The sequence below is a fragment of the Scyliorhinus torazame genome, chromosome 12 (genome assembly GCF_047496885.1).
Source record: "Scyliorhinus torazame isolate Kashiwa2021f chromosome 12, sScyTor2.1, whole genome shotgun sequence".
Classification (NCBI taxonomy): domain Eukaryota; kingdom Metazoa; phylum Chordata; class Chondrichthyes; order Carcharhiniformes; family Scyliorhinidae; genus Scyliorhinus; species Scyliorhinus torazame.
Window position 1 is genome coordinate 7,243,771 of NC_092718.1, and position 21,238 is coordinate 7,265,008.

The window sequence follows — 21,238 nt, forward strand, 5'->3', positions numbered from 1 at the left end:
ACATCTAAAACTGTAAACCTTGCTGCGAAGCTCCAAATTATGTCCATTTAATTAACGTAGGTTAACATTTGCAGATTCCATCCAAGTTGCTTATTTACAGACATTAAATGTAAAATATTAAGAAAATACAGATATTGTGTTATTTACACATTGACAAAACACTAAGCAGAACACACAGGACAGAGTTAGACCAATAAGCAAAATTGTAATTTTCACAAATTGTAACTTTAATCAGCTCATCACTTCCTGCATCATCTGGTTTAACAAACTTTGTCCAACCATCATTCAGAATGAAAGCGTGCGATTTGAGGGAGTATCACCTCCGACAAAACTTTTAAGGCGCTTTAACAGAGAAACAAACACATCTTAATGCACTTTTGAGTTGGCAAAATGCTAATTGCAATTATTATTCACATTCTAACTGATTTACTTTATTTTCACAGAAATACACACATTTACTTGAACAGTATATTTTCTCAAGTATACAGAGTTTAAATAATTTACTCACACAAAGAATACTCTGAAAGGTTGATGCTAATATAACACTATTATTGTATCATTTCAGTTCACTCGTGTAAATTACACGATATTTACTTGAACTTTTCAATTTTAATCTTTGTTACTTCAATGAGTTGGTGAGGGTGTGATTTTGGTGGGTACACCGGCTTGGCGGAGTGAGACAGAAAGCTTATTTTTCCTTTAATCTGCCCTTTAATTTGATGAACTGACCCTTTTGGGTAATGCACTTAGCCTTTGCATTATTAAATGTCAATACACTGGGATTGAATGCCTTGTGTTTCAGAGGCCGCTTGGTTGGGGGAGATTAGAGTCGCAGAGAATTGGGAGATGAGACATTAGTGTACAGGCGGTTTGTGCTGAAACATATATTTTAAAAATATTGACTATTTTTGACGCCGGTCTCATTTTTAATGACTCTGGTTTCTGATAACTGCTGTGCGCATTGTCATGTGGATTTATGCATTGCAATAGTTGCCATTCACTGCTCCATAGCTGATATGGCGAGATATGCCTCTGGTGAGATCTGGCAGGCAAAGAATCCCATGGCATTTCAAAGAGCTGAGGAGTTCTCCCTGCTACCCTTGGGCTGATATGTAACCCTCCACCAACATCACTATAACACATTACCTGCTTATTGCTCTTTGTGGGGGTCTGGCTTTACACAATTTGCTGACCGAATTTCCTAAAGTTACAACAGTAATCATACTTCAAGAGTATTTAGTTGCCTATAAAGCGATTTGAGATGTCCTGAGATGAAGCAGGATGCTATATTAATATAAAATTAATGATTAAAACCTGACATAAATGCTCAGACCCCCCTGGTTGCCCAAGTCAAATTAATGCTAACTCTTTCCAGCTTCTTAAAATTGAAACTCGTCCTAGTGTTTTCATCTATCCAAGGAGTAGGAATAATATCTGCAGCCTCAAGTAAAAGAGAACGGTCAACAAATACTGCCTGAATCGGGTAGCTAGCTATAGTACACAGTACAAGAATTAATAGTGGCATTGTGGAGCTTAAACTGTGATCAACTTTGCCTTTCTGATACTGGGCATTTTTGGTTTATATACACGTATATTTTATATCACCTGGATGCTCGACAACCTTATTCAATTTATTAACCATTGACAGGAGGCCCAGGCAAAAAATAACATCTTCTGTCCTCTCCTCCCTTCTCCTTTGGTTCCAACATGATTTCTATGCATTTAAAGCCAGTTTGTATTTGGATATCTTTAAGAATAATATCTAAAACTGGCTGCAAGGTAAGCAGCAAAAAATTGCACTTCTTAATTGATGTCCACAACATATATTATTGATAAAAATGCATTTGATGTAAATTTGTCACAATTGTTATAATGAAGATTGATTCACAGGAAACTGCTTAAAACAATGATTGCCCCATTGGACATGTCCATTCGCAATAAAATATATAATCACATGTTTAGGGGTGAACCAGGAGGGTTTAACATCATTCTAAAACCAAAACAATATAGACATTGTCTTTGTCAGGAATTACAACACATTTTGGCTGATTTCAACTGACTAAAACTGGCATTGAGGGGCGAGGGAAGACGGGTACGAGGAAACCGCCTTCGAATGTGGTTGGGAGATTTGCTGCCCATCAAAATCTGTGTCCTGGTTGTCGCCCTTTTTAAATGATGCTTCTCTTGGAGGCCCTGGGAGCTGACTGAAATCCCTTGGGCTCCAAATGGTGAGTTGCATCAAGGAGGCGGTTTGCCTCCTGCAGCTTTGCTGCTTCCATTTCTTTGCGGCCCAGGTTGAAAACTGGCTCCAGTCACTTCACCCCTGGATGGGACGCTGTATTGGGGGGGGGGGGGGGGGGGTGATCTGCAATCGTTTGTTTTGGGCCTGTGCAAAAGTTTGATTTGAGCTCCTTTCCATCCAATATGTTGATTGGTTTGTATCCAAAATTTACCAAGTGTAGTCCAGGGTATCCTACACAGCTGAGCTAGCCCTGGTTATTTTAAAGGAAAAGACTGTTTGTTTGTTGAACTCTTTTAAGTTTTCATTTTACATTCCCATGGATTTATAAAGAGGAGACCATTGTGTCGGGTGCGTTTAAGTGTTCAGCTCTTCAAAGTCAGAAAGCTGCTTCATTTGCTCCACTTGCATAGAGTGCCTTCTCACCAGCTTCCTTTTACCTTTCATGTCGCTTCGCTTTGGTGAAGAGGGTGCCATGGGAACCATAGATTTCAAACACATGGTCAGAGGAGATGAAGGTTTGCTGTTGCACCCTATGTCAGGGATGGGTGGATTGGGATTGACATTCAATGGGGGTAGATGTCCCGGTCTCGTGTGAGAGATGTGATCGAGGAGGAGGGTCCCAGAACCTCTTCTTTCAAGTAAGCCAGGAGGCCTACGTCGCACAGAACTGGGGGATGTGCTGGAGATACTGTCCAGTGACTCACGGGAGCTGGTTAATAGTGTCAGGGGAGATGTGTTGTGTTTCTTTCTCTCAAAAGTGATCTTTCCAGAATCAAATGGATTGGAGATCGAGTCTGAATAAAGCTGGGAGTCTGAATCATAATGATCATTGCCTAATCTTCTGCGGTGGACAGTGTCTCGCAAGCTCACTGGGCCAGTGGAGGCAAAGCTACTCACAGTATCTTGCTCAGAAGGCAAAGTGCTCCTTCGAGCTAAAGGCTGATGTTGAGTTTGGCTTTTCTCATAGGATTGCTTTCGGGAGACTGGTGCAGATGTGGAGGGAGTCCTGGAAGTTGAATCCCCTACAAATGGGAAGGTAGATGGATCTTTACTTTCGATGCTGTTTGTTCTGGACAAATTGGTGCGTTTGGGCAGTGCTAACCCATTGATCCCCTGGATGACCTCATCATCTGGGCTGAGCCTTTTGCACTCTTCCTGATAGGCTGAAGCAGCTAAGACAGACGGTGCAATCAGACCCCAGGGCTCCGATTGGAGTCTCTTCAGTTGGGGCAAACGAGTTCCAATTCGTTTAGGGTTGACTTTCCTGGCAGGAGAGCCAGGATCATTGTGGGTTTTGCCGGTGTAACTTCCGGTCTGATGTGACATTACTTGGAAATTAAAAGATTTTTCATTTTCCTGTTCATTTATGGGAGATGGAGTCAGAGATGTCTTGAGTTCAATGTCAGACGGGGACATACAAATCGATGGAGTATGCCTTTCCTCGAGTTCTGGGGAAGGCGGCACGTTTAGATACTGTTTTGTTGTCTTTGTCCCAGAAGGAGATTTATCAGTCGTTATTATTATGACCTCCTTCCCCTTGGCTTTGCAGGCATTTAGTAGACTTTTTAGGACCTCTTTGTCATCTGTGTTGATAGCATAAACCAAGGCTGAAGCACCGGAATGATCCTCCAAGCTCGGATCTGCCCCATTGGTGAGTAACTGGGACACTGCTTCCTCTCCAGCCCTCTCAATGCAGGCATGCATTAACGCTGTTTTACCAGACTTGTCCTGAATGTTTGGGTCAGCCTGATTTTCCAGCAGGTACTTCACCATCTTGGCTTTGCTCACACTCTGTTGGTCCACGTGCCTGGTCATGCATGCCACCATAAGGGGGGTCTCTCCTCTTTCATTGCTTTCGTTTATGTACGCTCCACCTTCTAACAAAAGTCTGGTTAGTCTCAACCTTCCCAACCAGACTGCCTTTAGTAGAGAATTCCCATCAGTCCGTAGTTCAATCGCATCATCCATACTGATTGTTATTGTAGCCCCTTTAGAATCCGGACACACTCGAGAACCTGGATTAAATAATAAAGGCAAAAATCATTAATAATCCTACAGCTAAATAATAATTTCCTCAATGCACATAAACTGCATCACTTTGCCCAGAGTTACACATTGTACAGTTTATAGGTTCTTAGGGTGCAGTTTATTGGCTGCTTTTACACAGCTGGCTAACATCCAGTACATTATTCAGGGAGTGCTGCATTGTTGCAGTTGCCATATTTAGGAAGTGATGTCAAACTGCATCTGCCCCTCTCAAGTAGACATGAAGGATCCCGTGACACCATTTCAAAGATGATTTCGCCTCAGTGCCCTGGACCCAGTATTTATCCATCTACCAGCATTCCTAAAGATCTAATTATCTAGGGCAGCATGATTGCGCAATGGTTAGCACTGCTGCCTATGGCGCCCAGGACCCAGGTTCGACCCCGGCCCTGGGTCACTGTCTGTGTGGACTTTGTACGTTCTTCCCATGTCTGCATTGGTTTCACCCCCACAACCCAAAGATGTGTAGGTTAGATGGATTGGTCATGCTAAATTGTCCCTTAATTGGAAAAAAACAATTGGGTGCTCTAAATTTAATTTTTTTAAAAATCTAATTATCTAGCTACTGTCACCTTGTGAGAAATGTGCTGTGCTCAAATTGGCTGTCTCATTTCCTCTGTTATACCAATGACTACACTTCAAAACAAAAGTACTTCATTGGCTATAAAGTGCTTTGGAATGGCCTGACGTTGCGAAAGGTGCTATATAAAGGCACCTTCTTTCAATCTCTTTAATGGCCACCGAACATAATCTTGTCATAAAAGAACCTTTAGAGATGGGACCATAATATGATAGATTTTGAATTACGTTTGAAAGTGAGGAGCAGCACTTCAATGTCGCTGGCCTCAAAGACCCCCAGACGAAGGAGCTACTCCGCTGGTGCCTCAGCTAACCTGGTGACAACCAACAAGCCAAAGCTGCAGGATGCCCACAATACCTTAAAAGCCATCGTAGTCAGCACCTGTGAGGAGACGCTTGGGCTCTCGATCAGGGCACATCTGGTTCAACGAGAACGAGCCGGAGATCCAGGATCTCCTTGACGACAAGCGCAAGGCGTTCCTCAACTGGCAGCTCCACCAAACCTCGAGTGAGAGGAAACGAGTCTGCGGGCAGCTGAGGGCCGAGGTGCAACAAAGAATCCGCGACCTGAAGAACAAATGGTGGGTGGAAAGAGTGCAGGAGACTCAGTAACTCGCCAACAACCACGATGAGAGTGGATTCTTCAGCACAATCAAAATCATCTCCTGTCCGAGTATCTCCAGGCCCACCACACTGAGAGCCAGAAAAGGAGAGGCGTTCATCAAAGACGGGGCAGTCAATTCTCATTGGAGCGAGCACTTCAAGGACCTCCTCAACCAGAACACAACCTTCGACGCAAGTGCTCTCGACACCATCTCGCAACACGCTACCCGCCACCAGCTCGGCACAAACCCAGCTCACCATGAGGTCGGAAAAGCCAACCAAAAGCTGAAAAACAACAAGGCCTCTGGCGCAGATGGAATCCCCACAGAAATATTAAAATGTGACCGAGATACGCTCTTGACAGAATCCACAACCTTCTCATCCTTAACTGGAAGGAAGAGAGCATGCCGGGAGATCTCAGAGACGCCTTAATTGTGACCACCTTCAAGAAAGGAGACAGATCAGACTGCGGAAATTACAGAGCGATTTCCCTACTCTCCGCCACGGGAAAGGACATCATGAGAATCCTCCTCACCCACCTCCTCCCAGTGGCTGAAGAGCTCCTGAGTCTCAGTGCAGCTTCCGCCCAGCAAGAGGCTAAATGGACATGATTTTCGGCGTGTGACAAAACCAGGAAAAGTGCAGGGAGCAGCATCAACCTCTGTACTTGACCTTCTTCAATCTCACAAAGGCGTTTCACTCTGCCAACCGTGAGGGACTGTGGAGCATCCTCCTCAAATTTAGCTACCCAAAGAAATTCGTCACCATTCTCCACCTGCTCCACGATGACATACAAGCCAAGATCCTCACCAATGGAACCACAACAGACCCCATACGTTTGCAAACTGGGATCAAACAAGGCTGCACCCTCACACCAACGCTCTTCTCCATCTTCCTCACAGCAACAGTCCACCCCGTCACCCTGAAGCTCTCCGCTGGAGTGGAGCTAACCTACTGGACAAGCGGGAAACTGTTCAACCTCTGACGCCTCCAGGCCAGAACCAAGACCACCCCAGCCTCTGTCATCGAGTTGCAGGATGCGGGCGACGCCTGTGTGTGCGCACACTCAGAGGCCAAGCTACAAACCATCATCGACACATTCACCTAGGCAAATGAGAGAATGGGCTTCAGACTAAAGATCCGGAAAACAAAGGTTCTCTACCAGCCTGCTACTGCCATATTATTGTGTTTTTCAGCAATTGTACAAACATAAGGAGCAGGAGGAGGCCATTCAGCCCCTCGATTCAATAAGATCATGACTGATCTAATTGTAACCTCAACCTCGCATTTCTGCCCACCCCAAATAACCTTTCACCCCCTTGTTAATCAAGAATCTATCCAACTCTGCCTTAAAAATATTCAAAGACTGCTTCCACTGCCCTTTGAGGAAGAGAGTTCCTGAGACTCACCACCCTCTTGAGAGAAAAATTCTCATCTCCATCTTAAATGGGTGACCCCTTATTTTTAAACACTGACCCCTAGTTCTAATTCTTCCACAAGCGGAAACATCCTCTCCACATCCACCCTGCCAATGCCCTCTCAGGATCTTAAAGGTTTCAATCAAGTCACCTCTTACTCTGCTAAACTCCAGCGGATACAAACCCACCCTCTCCAACCTTTCCTCATAACAACCCACCCATTCCTGCTATTAGTTTAGTAAACCTTCTCTGAACTACTTCTAACATATTTACATCTTTCCTTGAATAAGACGACCAATACTGTACAATATTCCAGATGTGGACTCACCAATGCCCCTGTGTAATTGAACCATAACCTCCCTACTTTTGTAATGAATTCCCCCTCACAATAAACAATAACATTCTATTAGCTTTCCCAATTACTTTCTGTACCTGTGTACCAGCCTTTTTTGATTCATGCACTAGGACACCCAGATCCCTCTGCACCTCTGAGCTCTGCAACCTTTCACCACTGAGATAATAAGCATTTTTATTTTTTCTGCCAAAATGGCCAATTTTACATTTGCTCACGTTATATTCCATTTGGCAAACTTTTGTCCATTCACGCAACCTATCTATGTCTCCTTGCAGCCTCTTCACAAGTTACTTTCTGACCTATCTTTATGTCTTCATCAAATTTCACACTTTCAGCCCCTTCATCCAAGTCGTGGCACATCACTCCTCACATCCTGCCAACCAGAAAAGACCCATTTGCCTACTCCCTGTTTCCGGTTTGCCAGCCAATCTCCAATTTGTGCTAATATGATACCTTCAAGGCACAAAAGCCCAAAAGGTTCAGTCGTCCATGGTTAACAAAAAAAATTAAGGATTGTATAAGATTGAAAGGACCTATAAAGTTGCAGAAATAGTAGTAAACCCGAGGATTGGGAAGATTTTAAAACACAGCAAAGGAGGAGCAACAAACGGATAGAACATAGAACATAGAACAATACAGCGCAGTACAGGCCCTTCGGCCCACGATGTTGCACCGAAACAAAAGCCATCCAACCTACACTATGCCATTATCATCCATATGTTTATCCAATAAACTTTTAAATGCCCTCAATGTTGGCGAGTTCACCACTGTAGCAGGTAGGGCATTCCACGGCCTCACTACTCTTTGCGTAAAGAACCTACCTCTGACCTCTGTCCTATATCTATTACCCCTCAGTTTAAAGTTATGTCCCCTCGTGCCAGCCATATCCATCCGCGGGAGAAGGCTCTCACTGTCCACCCTATCCAACCCCCTGATCATTTTGTATGCCTCTATTAAGTCTCCTCTTAACCTTCTTCTCTCCAACGAAAACAACCTCAAGTCCATCAGCCTTTCCTCATAAGATTTTCCCTCCATACCAGGCAACATCCTGGTAAATCTCCTCTGCACCCGCTCCAAAGCCTCCACGTCCTTCCTATAATGCGGTGACCAGAACTGTACGCAATACTCCAAATTAAAGAAAGGGAGAATAGAATTGAATGCAAACTAGCAAAGACAAATGTGGGTCCGTTCGGGCAGTCGGGAAAATTTATAACGAGGAATAGAAAAATGGCAACATAACTAAATAATTACTTTGTGTCTGTCTTCACTGAGGAAGAAATGAGATCTCCCAGAATTAGAGATCCAAGGGACTAGAAACACTGAGGAATTGAAGGAAATTTGTATCATTAAGGTGGTTGTATTGGAGAAATTAATGGGATTAAAGGTTGATAAGTACCTGGGACCTAATGATCTATTACCCAGAATGTTGATCGAGGTAGCTACAGAGATAATGGGTGCACTGGTGATCATTTTCCAAAATTCTATGTTCCTGAAGGTAGCAAATACCATTCCACTATTGAAGAAAGGATGGAACTACAAACCTGACTTTGAACTAGCAAATGTGGGGGAGGGGGGGGGGGGCCTCAGGAGAAGTCAGTACAGTTCCAAAAACAAGAGAGTAAAGGAACAGTCGGGAACCAACTTCAGGAACTGCAGCGAACGGCAAAACTACAAGTATACTGGTTAAACCAGAAGAGAAAAATAATAAACAAGCAAATAAAGTGTCTGTGCTGAGAGACCGGTTAGGGGGAGTAGCCCAATTATGAGCTCTATATTTTAATGTACAGAGTTTAAGGAATAAGCTAAACGAGCTGCAGGCGGAAATGCAAATGGAAGATTATGATGTAGCTATTCCGGAGGCATAGCTGCAGGATAGCCTGGACTGGGCACTAAATATACCTGGTTATAACCAAGAACAAAAGAACAAAGTAAGAACGTTTACAGGAAGGATAGAGAATATGGCAGAGAGGGTGCAGCAGCCTCACTGATTAGAAATATCACCTCAATGGTGAGGAAGGCTATAATGAGGGGAGAGCATCCAGTGGAGACCATATAGGTGGAACTGTGGAACAAAAAGGATCTAAAACTGTAATGTGTGTTGTGTAGCAGCTGTGAGGTGTTAGATTGTATAAATACAAAAATTAGGCAAGTGTGTAACAAAGGCAGAGTGGTATTAATGAGGGATTTTAACGTACACATAGATTGGGAGAGGCAGACAAGCATCTGTCTGGAAGGTAGTGAATTTCTGGAATGTGTCCGGGATAGTTTCCTGCAGCAATATGTTATAGAGGCATCAAGGGGACATATATATAAATATTAGATTTAGTTATGAGTAATGAGCCCAATTTAATTCCCAGCCTAACCGTGTGCGAACCGTTATCAAATAGTGATCGCAACATGATTGAATTCAGTGTAGGGTTTGAAAGTGAAAAGCACGATTCAGATACTAGAATTTTGAACTTGGGAAAGGCTGACTTTAACGGGATGAGACAGAGCTTGTCCATGGGAAACTGGGAAGATTCGTTAATGGATCAAAGGACTGAAGATCAGTGGAGAATATTCAAAGAAACATTTAACAAGATATAGAGCATGTATATGAGGAAAAGGCTCCACTTCACAAAAAGGTTAGGGTCAGCATAAAACTAAAAGCAAGGGATTACAAAAATGCAAAGCATAGCACAGATCCAGACAAATGGGGTAGGTGCAAGGACCAGCAAAGGGTCACAACGCAGCTTATAAGAGCGTCAAAAAGAGATTATGGAAGAAAACTTGCAAGGAACATCACAATCAATATGAAGAAATGTTTAGAGTTATATAAAGGGAAGGCGGGTGGTGAAGAGCAATGTAGGCCCAGTAAAAGCTGAAAATGGAGATATTGTCAGTGATAATGGGGAAATGGCAGACATGTTGGACAATGACCCTGTCTCAGTGTTTACAGGAGAAAAGGAGGATAACTTGCCGGAAGTCCCGAAATAATTAATAGTCGATAGACAGGGACTTAATACAATTAACATAAATACAGCATCAGTATCTAGGAAATTAATGGAACTAAAAAGTGACAAATCCCCAGGACCTGATGGTTTCCATCGAGGATGTTGAAGAAAGTCGGGGAGCACATTATCGATGCCCCAACTATAATCTTCCAGAGTTCCCGAGATTCAGGAGGAGTCCCTCTGGATTGGAAACCAGGGAATTACAGACCGGTTAGTCTAACATTTGTAGTGGGGGAATTGCTGGACTCTATGATCAGGGATGGGGTAACTGAACACCTCGAAATTTAGGTCGATCAGGGAGAGCTAGCATGGATTGGTGAAGGGAAGGTCATGCCTAATAAAACTCATTTCAGTGACTCAGGTCGTGGACAGGGGAATGTCTATGGATGTTATTTATATAGACTTCCAGAAAGAATTTGATAAAGTTCCACATAAAAGACTGATAACCAAGGTGGAAGCCATGGAGTTGAGGGCACATTATTGACATGGTTAGGAAATTGGTTGAGTGACAGGCGACAGAGTTGGATTAATGGGTAATTACTCTAATTGGCAGGAGGTGACTAGTGATGTACCACAGGAATCTGTGTTGGACCTCAATTATTCACATTATTCATTAACGACTTGGATGATGGCATAGAAAGTCATATATCCAAATTTGCTGATGATGCAAAGTTAGGAGGCAATTGTGACAGTCGAGGTGATAGCATAAAATTGCAAGGAGATATTGACAGACTAGGTGATTGGGCAAAATTGTGGCAGATGGAATTTAATGTAAGCAAGTGGGAGGTTATCCATTTTGGACCAAAAAACAGATAGAGCAGAGTACTTTGTAAATGGAAAGAGGGTAGGTACAGTGGATGTCCAAAGAGACTTGGGGGTTCAGGTGCATAGATCCTTAAAATATCATGGCCAAGTGCAGAAAATAATCAGAAAGGCTAATGGAATGCTAGCCTTTTATCCAGAGGATTGGAGTACAAACACACGGGTTATGCTGTAGCTTTACAAAACCCTGGTTAGACCCCACTCAGAGTCATTGTCAGCAGTTCTGGGCACCACACCCGAGGAAGGATATTTTGGCCTTGGAGGCAGGGCAACATAGGTTTACTGAATGATAGCTGGACTACAGGGGTTACATTACGAGGAGAGATTGTTCAAGTTAGGCTGCTTTCACTAGAATTTAGAAGGTTAAGGGGGTGATATGATCAAAGTATTCAAGATATTGTTTAGGGTTGATAAAGATATTCCTTCTTTTAAATAAATTTAGAGTACCCAATTTTTTTTCCCCAATTAAGGGGCAATTTAGCGTGACCAATCCAGCTACCCTGCGCATCTTTGGGTTGTGGGGGTGAGACCCACGCAGACACGGGGAGAAAGTGCAAACTCCACACGGACAGTGACCTGGGGCTGGTATCGAACCCAGGTCCTCAGTGCCGCAGGCAGCAGTGCTAACCACTGTGCATGTGCCACCTGGATAAAGATAACCTATTTCCACTGGTTGGCGATTCTAAAACTAGGGCTAGACCGTTCAGGAGAGATTTTGGGAAGAACTTCGACACACAAAAGGTGGGAGAGGTTTGGTGTGTTGGCGTTTTCTCCCTTCTCTCTCCCACACAGAAGTTGAAGCTGGATCAATTGTTAATTTTAAATCTTGTGATAAGATAGATTTTGGTTAAACAAAGAGATATTACGGGATTTGGGCCACGGGCAGGTACATGGGAAAAAAAAAGCAAATTACTGCAGACAATCTCTGCAGGTCTGGCAGAATCTGTGGAGCGAGAAGGGAGCTAATGTGGGTGGCACGGTAGCACAGTGGTTAGCACTGTTGCTTCACAGCGCCAGGGACCCAGGCTCAATTTCCAGCTTGGGCCGGTGTCTGTGCGGTGTCTGCACATTTTCCCTGTGTCTGCGTGGGCTTCGTCCCACAAGTGTTTGTTTATTTGGACATTCTGAATTTTCCCTCTGTGTACCTGACACCGGAATGTGGCGACCCGGGGATTTTCACAGTAACTTCATTGCAGCGTTAATGCAAGCCTACTTGTGACAATAAAGATTATTAGTATAAATCTGGATGACTCTTTGTCAAAGAAAAAGAGTCATCAAGACTCGCAACGTTAGGTCCCTTCTCTCTCCACAGATGTTGTCAGACCTGCTGACATTAGCAGGTATATGGGGTTAGGCCACAGTTCAGACATGATCTCATTAAATGGCGGGACAGCCTCGAGGGGCTGAATGGCCTACTCCTGTTCCTATTGGTCTTACATCAGTGGTAGGGAAAATGCTAGAATCTATTATAAAGGATGTGATAAATGGACAATTGGATAATAATCTGAATTGGCTTAGTCGGCATGGGTTTATGAATGGTAAATCATGTCAGACGAACCTGTTGGAGTTCATTTGAGGATGTTACTAACAGAATTGATAAAGGGGAGTCGGTGGATGCGGTATGCTTGTACTTTCATAAGGCTCTTGATAAGGTTCCCCGCAAGAGGTTAGTAAACAAAATTAAAGCACGTGGGATAGGACTTAATATACTGGCATGGATGAAGGATGGGTTAACAGTGTCATTCTCACTTTGACAGGCTGTGGCTGGTGATGTTCTGCAGGGATCAGTACTCAGGGCCCCAGCTGTTTACAATCTAAATCATTGAATTGGATGTGGCCGGAATTGAACCTGGGAGCCTGGAGCTGTGAGGCAGCAGTGTTAACCACTGTGCCACCGTGCCCCTCGTAAATCTGATGGCAGGCAGGAAAGAGGGCCGCTTGGTATACCAGGAGGAAGCAATAATCTTTCATCTTTATTAGTGTCACAAGTAGGCTTACATTAACATTGCAATGAAGTTACTGTGAAAAGCCCCTAGCCACCACATTCCGGCGCCTGTCTGGGAACACTGAGGGAGAATTCAGAATGTCCAATTTGCCTAACAGCACGTCTTTCGGACTTGTGGGAGGAAACTGGAGCACCCGGAGGAAACCCACACAGACCACGGGGAGAAATTGCAAACTCCGCACAGACAGTGACCCAAGCCGGGAATCGAACCCGGGACCCTGGAGCTGTGAAGCAACAGTGCTAACCACTGTGCTACCATGCCTCTAGAGTTCCGATGAATGAGAGGTGACCTCATTGAAACCTGCAAAATTCTTAAAGGAATAGACAGGTAAGATGTTTCCCTTGGTTGGGGAATATAGAACCAGGGGCACAATTTCAAAATAAGGGGGAAGCCACTTGGGAATTGGGCACAGAACAGAATACAGATACGGAGAAACCTTTTTGCTCAAGAGGGTTGTGAATCTTTGGAACTCCCTCCCCCAGAAGGGTGTGGAAGCTCAGTCACTGAGTGTGTCAAAAGCGGAGATTGAAGGATTTTTAAATGCCAATGGCCTAAATGGATATGGGGATAGTGTGGGGAAAAGGCACTGAAATGGGTGATCAGCTGTAATCGAATTGAATGGCGGAGTAGGTTCGATGGGCTGAATGGCCATCTGCTGTTTCTATGTTTCTAACACTGCACTGGATTGGGAGGCACATGTTAAACTGAAATGTAAAATCACCAAATTGAGTTTTGATTGGATGTAGTATAACGCAGCTTGGGAAAAAAAATCCGTCTATTAGAAATTAGAGCCCCTGGGAACAGTGGAAACATACTTTTGACTTAAAAAAAAAAAATTCAGAGTACCCAATTCATTTTTTCCAATTGAAGGGCAGTTTAGCGTGGCCAATCCACCTACCCTGCATATCTTTGGGTTGTGGGGGCGAAACCCGCGCAAACACGGGGAGAATGTGCAAACCCCACGTGGACAGTGACCCAGAGCTGGGATCGAACCTGGGACCTCGACGCCGTGAGACAGCAGTGCTAACCACCGTGCTGCCCTATATTTTTTATTTTTATAAATCAGAAGGAAGATCTTCCCCCTTTCCCATACTGTGTTAGTATTAAACATTGACTGAAAGTTTCTACATGTCCAACACGGAGCCTTTGTGATTAAATTCAGCATGAGACTTCGCTGGTATTCTGGCAACCTACATCCTCAATGTTGGAAAATGGTCCAGTGCCCTTCACAGAGGTGGTAATCTGACAAAAATTGACGGCGAGTCAAAGAATGAGATAGTGGGAGGGTCACAAACGCTTGTTTTCAGGCTGGACTTAAAGATAGTGCAGCAGAGACATGTGTGGAAAGAATTCCTTAGATTGGGACTCCGAGATGGCCAACATGGTAGCATCATGGTTAGCACTGTTGCTTCACAGCGCCTGGGACCAGGGTTCGATTCCCATCTTGGGTCACTGTGTGGAGTCTGCACGTTCTCTCCGTGTTTGCGTGGGTTTCCTCCGGGGGCTCCGGTTTCCTCCCACAAGCCCCGAAAGACATGCTGTTAGGTGAATTGGACATTCTGATTTCTCCCTCTGTGTACCTGAACAGGCGCCGGAATGTGGCGACTAGGGGCTTTTCACAGTAACTTCATTGCAGTGTTGATGTAAGCCTATTTGTGACACCACTAAAGATTATTATTATTAAAGGCACAGCCGCCCACGATGGAGTGAAGGATGTGGGTGATGGACAAGAGCAGACATCTCTGAGGCTTGTAGGGGGCAGCCTGAGATGGGCTGCAGGGGGCTGGGGCCATGGAGAGATTGGAACAGAAATAATTTTCAAATGGAGGCATTGCCAGACTGGCTGCCAATGTAAGGAAGATGGATGGAGTTAAGATACAGGCAGTAGAGTTTTGGATGAGATCAGGTGTGTCAGTGGATTACGACAATCTACATAGACCAATCTGAAACCAGTGTTTCCAGTTTATCTGTGGAGTAATTTCCATGTTTAAGGACTTATTTTAAACATAAAGTTCCACCGAAATAATTCCGCACTAAATTATTGGTCTCACTCCATCTGTCAACAGGAAACATAATGAGGGATGCTGCTAGAATTGTTCGACTTGTAAAATTGTACAGAGCCCCCACAAGATGATTAATACCGTTCTGAAAGCTGGACTTTCACAGGCTATCCAACCCCCATGTATTATGTTTAAAATCATCATTCCTAACTGCAACTCCTTTGGCAACTGTGCTCAGTGTTTCCAATGTATCCATTTTTCCAGCCAAGTAGCCATCTCAGCTTCAGCTCTTTAGTTTCCTCCTGTAACTTTTTCCCCAGTTCCCACTGTGTCCATTTCCAAACTCCCCTTCCCTTGTAAAGGACTTTGGGATATTCAAACAGAATGATACGGTGCAAAAGGAGATCATCATGTCTATGTTGCCTCTTTGAAAGAGCTATCCTCTCAGACCTCCTTACGTTAATGGTACTGTTAATAATACCCCACTGATGCAGTACAGAGGGCGGTAGCCTCCTAAAGATGGGCGTTGTTGGGACAAAGCAGCAGAATTCAGTGAGGTACTTAAGAATTCAGCTGAAGCCTCTGCCAACATTCACAATCACCAGGTGGGAGATATACAAATTGCTGGATCTCTCAACTGCATGGGAACAAATTGATCAGCTTTTTACATACTTAGGAAGGTTTTAGTGAAGCAAGTCACGGATTTTAAATAAATTCAGAGCTTCAGTTCATTTTCCCACTCTAGAGTAAAGTTTCAGGAAAGTTTTATACGCACTAAAGGAAAGTTTTTCATTTATTTGTGGATTTTGCTACTAAGGTTAAACAATAGGGAGTTTGGTGACTGTCCCAATATTCTGGATGGAATGAGTATTACACTGGTGTTTTGAGAGCTCTGACTGAGGGAGGTAGCTGGATTGCAAAATAGTTTGGGACTTGGATTGCACTGTTCCTCTCAGTTGGTATGGCCCCAAATGAAGGAAGTTCAAAGTGAAGTCATTATTTACATAAATGAAATGTAGATTATTTGATAATTTGACTATATTTCCCAGCCGTTCATGAACAATTGGGCAGGACGGTAGCACAGTGGTTAGCACAGTTGCTTCACAGCTCCAAGGTCCCAGGTTCGATTCCCGACTTGGGTCACTGTCTGTGCGGAGTCTGCACGTTCTCTCCGTGCCTGCGTGGGTTTCCTCCGGGTGCTCCGGTTTCCTCCCACAGTCCAAACATGTGCAGGTTAGGTGGATTGGACATTCTGAATTGCCCTTAGTGTCCAAGAAGGTTAGGTGTGGTTACTGGATTACAGGTGGAGGCGTGGGCTTGGGTAGAGTGTTCGTTCCAAGAGCCGGTGCAGACTTGATGGGCCGAATGGCCTCCTTCTGCACTGTAAATTCTATGATTCTATGAATGCCCTCTAACAAACTCTATATTCACAAAGCCGCCCAGGAATTGGCAGCTGAATCATCTGGAGAGAGTGACTTGTTTATCTTTGGGTGGTTGAGTGTGTGATGATGGTACAATTCATGATACGTCTGCTGGAGAGTCATATGATTGGTCATTGTGTCTCTTTATTGGTTCCCCCTGGTTGGGATAGACTGGAGGGTTGGATCCTATATCTACACTGTATTGTCCCTCACTAAGGAGACCTTGCTGGGCACACTGAGTGCAAAAGGTGGAATCATATTTCTTTCAGTAGCCTAATTATATATCATTCCGATATGACTAGTTTCAATACGTGATCACATGACACTCCAGTGCTACAGTGTTGGATTTGCTGTCTTTTGGGTGGCTGTTAAAAATCTGCCTGCTAGAGAGAATGTTAAAAACCCGACTTTGAAGATGAGCAGGAGAGTTCGCAATCTTTATCCCTCAATCAACATCAGCGCAACCTTAAAAGAAAAGCAGATGGGACAGCACAGTGGCACAGTGGTTAGCACTGCTGCCTCAAGGCGCCAAGGTCCCAGGTTCGATCCCGGCTCTGGGTCACTGTCCGTGTGGAGTTTTGCACATTCTCCCCGTGTTTGTGTGGGTTCCGCCCCCACAACCCAAAGATGTGCAGGGTAGGTGGATTGAACACGCTAAATTCCCCCTTAATTGGAAAAAATGAATTGGGTACTCTAAATTTATAAAAAATAAAGAAAATCAGATGATCAAATTGCTATCTGTGGGAGTTTGCTGTGCGTGAATTGACTCCTGCATTTCCTATATTGCAAAGGTGACCACACGTCAAAGATACTTCATTGAGTGCAAAGCACTTTGAGACATCTGGTGGTCATGAATAGCACTGTATAAATCCAAATCTTTTTTATGTACAGCGACAATCCTAAATCTTCAAAAAGTCACTGTCAAAATTCCGGGATCTTTTATGATGAGGGGTGTTTACTGTTTTTGGGCAGTAGATGGCACAATTGTATGTGTGACCTAAGACAAAATCTTCAAAATCAGAGCTCAGAAGAGGTACTTTGGGTGTTGGGTGTTCCTGCAATTCATTGTAATAAAGGTTTCATTTGACAATATGCTTGTGTGAGTCATTTTTGTACATCACACAATAAGTAAATATATTTGGAACTGGTTTGACAATTAACATAATGCAAAATATTTAACAAGTCTCTGAATTGCAAATGCAGCAAATTTCAAACTACTTCAGTTGGCTATTTATGATTAACAATGGGAATTGGATTCGAGATGGTGAATCAACATTATTGGATATGGATTGAACTGTTGTGGGATATATTCCAGCCACTGATTTAGGTCACTCATTGCATTGATTTCATAATCCTTGTCCTCATTTACAAACCTCTCTCTGGCTTCACTCTCAATGCCACTGTAACCTGCCCCAGATTATCCTGGCTACTCTCTCAGTCCCTCAGTGATAGAGATTTCAGAGATCTCATTGTCCCATTCCATAACTCTCATTCTAAACCTCCCCATGTTGCTATGTCTCTTTGCACCAATAAAAGTGTCTTTAAGCATTACTCCATCACCTTGCTCCTGCTCAAGCCCTATTCTCACCCCTCCCCACTTTGGGGGCATGTTGCTATATATAAGTAAAGGTTATAAGTTAAAAAATCACCAGAAAAGGAACAAATCCCTCTCCGATATCCATTAATTGACAATCTGTCCTTAAGATTTTGTTGGACTAACCTACACATTTTGATTTCAATTGAAGCATTTAATTTCATATTAATTAAATAAATATTAACTTTTAATGACAGGATATTACAATAACCTCATGAGGGTTATACCTGTATTCAATTCTTGGAAAAAAACAGGGATTGTAATGTTTCGAACAATGATGAATATTTAATTGCATAAATCCACATTGAACTGAGGCAGTAATATTATGCAAATTATTCAGATTTTCATAATGGAAATGCAAATAGAGGAGACATGAAAGCACCCTTTACACCAATGAGAGTGTGCGGTGGGCAGTCATATCGATGGAGTGAGTGGGGGCGGGGGGGGGGGGGGGAAGCTGCATGGGGAATGAATAGACTGGGAATAAGGGAAGAGTTCAGAGAAAGAGAAATAGGGATAGAATGAGATAAAAACAGAGACAGATCGAGAAACACATAGCAAGACAGATGAGACACAGTCTGAGAAACCTTCAGACATACTGGAGACCGCCAACAATAGACAGTAAATGAGAGACCTGATTGGAGTTAAATCGCTGTCCATGGTGCTGAAGGCAGCCCATTCCATGCTGTCACTTCAAACCCATTAACACTGTGCTGACATTTTCCGGAGATGTCAATCCTGTTTTCTCTCCACAGATGCTGCCTGACTTGCTGAGAATTTCCAGCATTTTCTATTTTTGCTGAAGGTTTCAGCATTTTGCCTTGTTGAACATTTTCATCCCTCCGCCTCCCACTCTCTGTACAGCTCTCTGACAATCTCTCACACACCACATTCCTCTGCATGTGTGTCTGCCCCAGTGCTTTTTCGCTCAGTCCCTCCCAAGCTCCCTCCTCACAGATATATCAGACTCTGAAATGCTAACCCTCTTTCCCTCCCCCCGTTTTCAGCATTCCCTGTTTGACATTCACATCTTGTATCTATCCAATCTCTCCCTCCGTGTCTCTCTATCTCTGCTCCTCTCCTGATGAATCCCACTCTTCACCTCTCTCTGTGCGGTGCTCAAACTCTGTTTAGCATTTTGCTGATTGATTTCCCCGATGTACAAAATCTGACAAGTCGGCGATTCTTCTGCAAACGGGGCAGGCGAGGAACGCCACAAGGTCCTGAATACCTCCCCCTTCCTGATTACCTTCAGCCTAAACAGCAGCTTAAACCCCGGATTTTAAAGGCTGGCTTCATTCTGGAAGCTCCCTGGTTAATTTAATAGCACAAATCTCCCCTCTGTGTCTGGGGGCTTTTCTAACATTTGGGCTTTTCGCTCAATGTGCGGCACCCCCTAGCCGAATACCAGTGAAGATATTTGAAAGAAGTGGCAGAGATGAAACCCTCTCGGGTGGAAGAGAATCAGAGTTAAAACCACGCGTGCACCAAAATGCAGAGCTGCCCCCGAACTGTGCGCTTCCCCCAGGGAGTGAGCAGGCGGGGGTGGTCCCAATGTAGATGTACACAGAGAACAGACTGCACAGCGCTTCATTTATCCTCTAACCAACCGGGGGATGCAACATTTACAGATTGCAAACAGATGGGTCTTTACATTTTTAAAAACATTTAGCGTTGGTTCCCTGTTCCCAAGTTTTTACCTTAACCCAAATCGAGAGCAGATACATGGAGGAATAAGCAATCTTACCGTTTCGCAATGAGACCGACTCTGCTGCAGGCTTTGACACATCATCATGTTCCTTCCCTGGCTGCAGTGCTCTGCAACCAACAGAAGTCCCTGAACCTCTTTAAATGTTGTGATTTAAAAAAAAAAATCCCAAAACAAAGCAAGGAGTCGATTTATTTCCCCCAATGCAGCAGGGAGAGAGAGAAAAAGCAAACCGCGTGCAGATTTACATTTCCAACTCTGATTGAGATATTATTCCAATTAAATTCTATTTTACAAGACCTGGTAATTGAGTGGACTTTGGATGGGGTTGCTGAGCCCAGCTTGGCCAATCTCTCTGCACTGCTGCTCCAGGTTGCAAAGTATTTGGGGCTGAGCTCAGATAGAGAGATCGAGTTTATAAATAACCTTTTTTTTCATTTGTTGGAAGGAATACGATTGCATTCACGTCACGAACGTCATCCCCAAAATAACCACGTAACCAGTGTGGAAAGTAGCCCTCCTTCCCCAGCCTCCCTCTGCAGCATCTCCACGAATTAACTCCCTCATGTGAACAATAAAATCCCTCCTGCTGTGGGATATAAGCAGCCCTGAGCTCCACTTGTCTTTTCAAAGGATGGGACCTCCAGTGTGCTAGCTCAGGGCTTTGGACAAAAACACCAATCAAACTTTGGGACATTAAAATGGTTTGGCTGAAAGCCATTGATTTTCAGAAGTTGTGAAAAGCCACCAGATATTGTCCATGGCCTGAGGTAGTTATAGGGATGGAATGCACTGTTTGATTTGAGACATAACGTGTGGTGACTGTGGGAGGCGCCAGTGACTCCGGATTTACGGTTCCCAAGTTGTCCACCGGTTCATGTCTGTGGTGCAGACTCTTTCACAGAGATTGATTGCTGAGATTCGTCAATAACAATCAACATCAATCATTATGTTGTGTTGCCCTATTATGTATTTTCTTTTATTCCCTTTTCTTCTCATGTACTTAATGATCTGTTGAGCTGCTCGCAGAAAAATACTTTTCACTGTACCTTGGTACACGTGACAATAAACAAATCCAATCCAATCCAATCCAATTAATGTCACAAGTGTCACTCGGGTTTCCTCCCACAAGTCCCGAAAGACATGCTGTTAGGTAATTTGGACATTCTGAATTCTCCCTCTGTGTACCCGAACAGGTGCCGGAATGTGGCGCCGAGGGGCTTTTCACAGTAACTTCATTGCAGTGTTAATGTAAGCCTACTTGTGACAATAAGGATTATTATTAAGTAGGCTTACATTAATACTGCAATGAAGTTACTGTGAAAAGCCCCTCGGCGCCTGTTCGGGTACACTGAGGGAGAATTCAGAATGTCCAATTCACCTAACAAGCATGTCTTTCGTGACTTGTGGGAGGAAACCGGAGTACCCGGAGGAAACCCACGCAGACACGG

At 43.9% G+C, this 21,238-nt stretch overlaps 1 protein-coding gene across 1 annotated transcript; it reads right to left on the minus strand.

Annotated features, from left to right (window-relative positions):
• Window positions 1–203: 203 nt before the first annotated feature.
• LOC140387374 (ankyrin repeat domain-containing protein 34C-like) lies at window positions 204–20,170 on the minus strand. Its single transcript, XM_072470377.1, has 2 exons — window positions 19,827–20,170; window positions 204–4,257 (listed from the first exon to the last, which is right to left on the minus strand). The coding sequence occupies exon 2, from the start codon at window positions 4,208–4,210 to the stop codon at window positions 2,597–2,599; it is 1,614 nt and encodes a 537-aa protein (XP_072326478.1). The 5' UTR covers window positions 4,211–4,257; window positions 19,827–20,170; the 3' UTR covers window positions 204–2,596.
• Window positions 20,171–21,238: the final 1,068 nt, after the last annotated feature.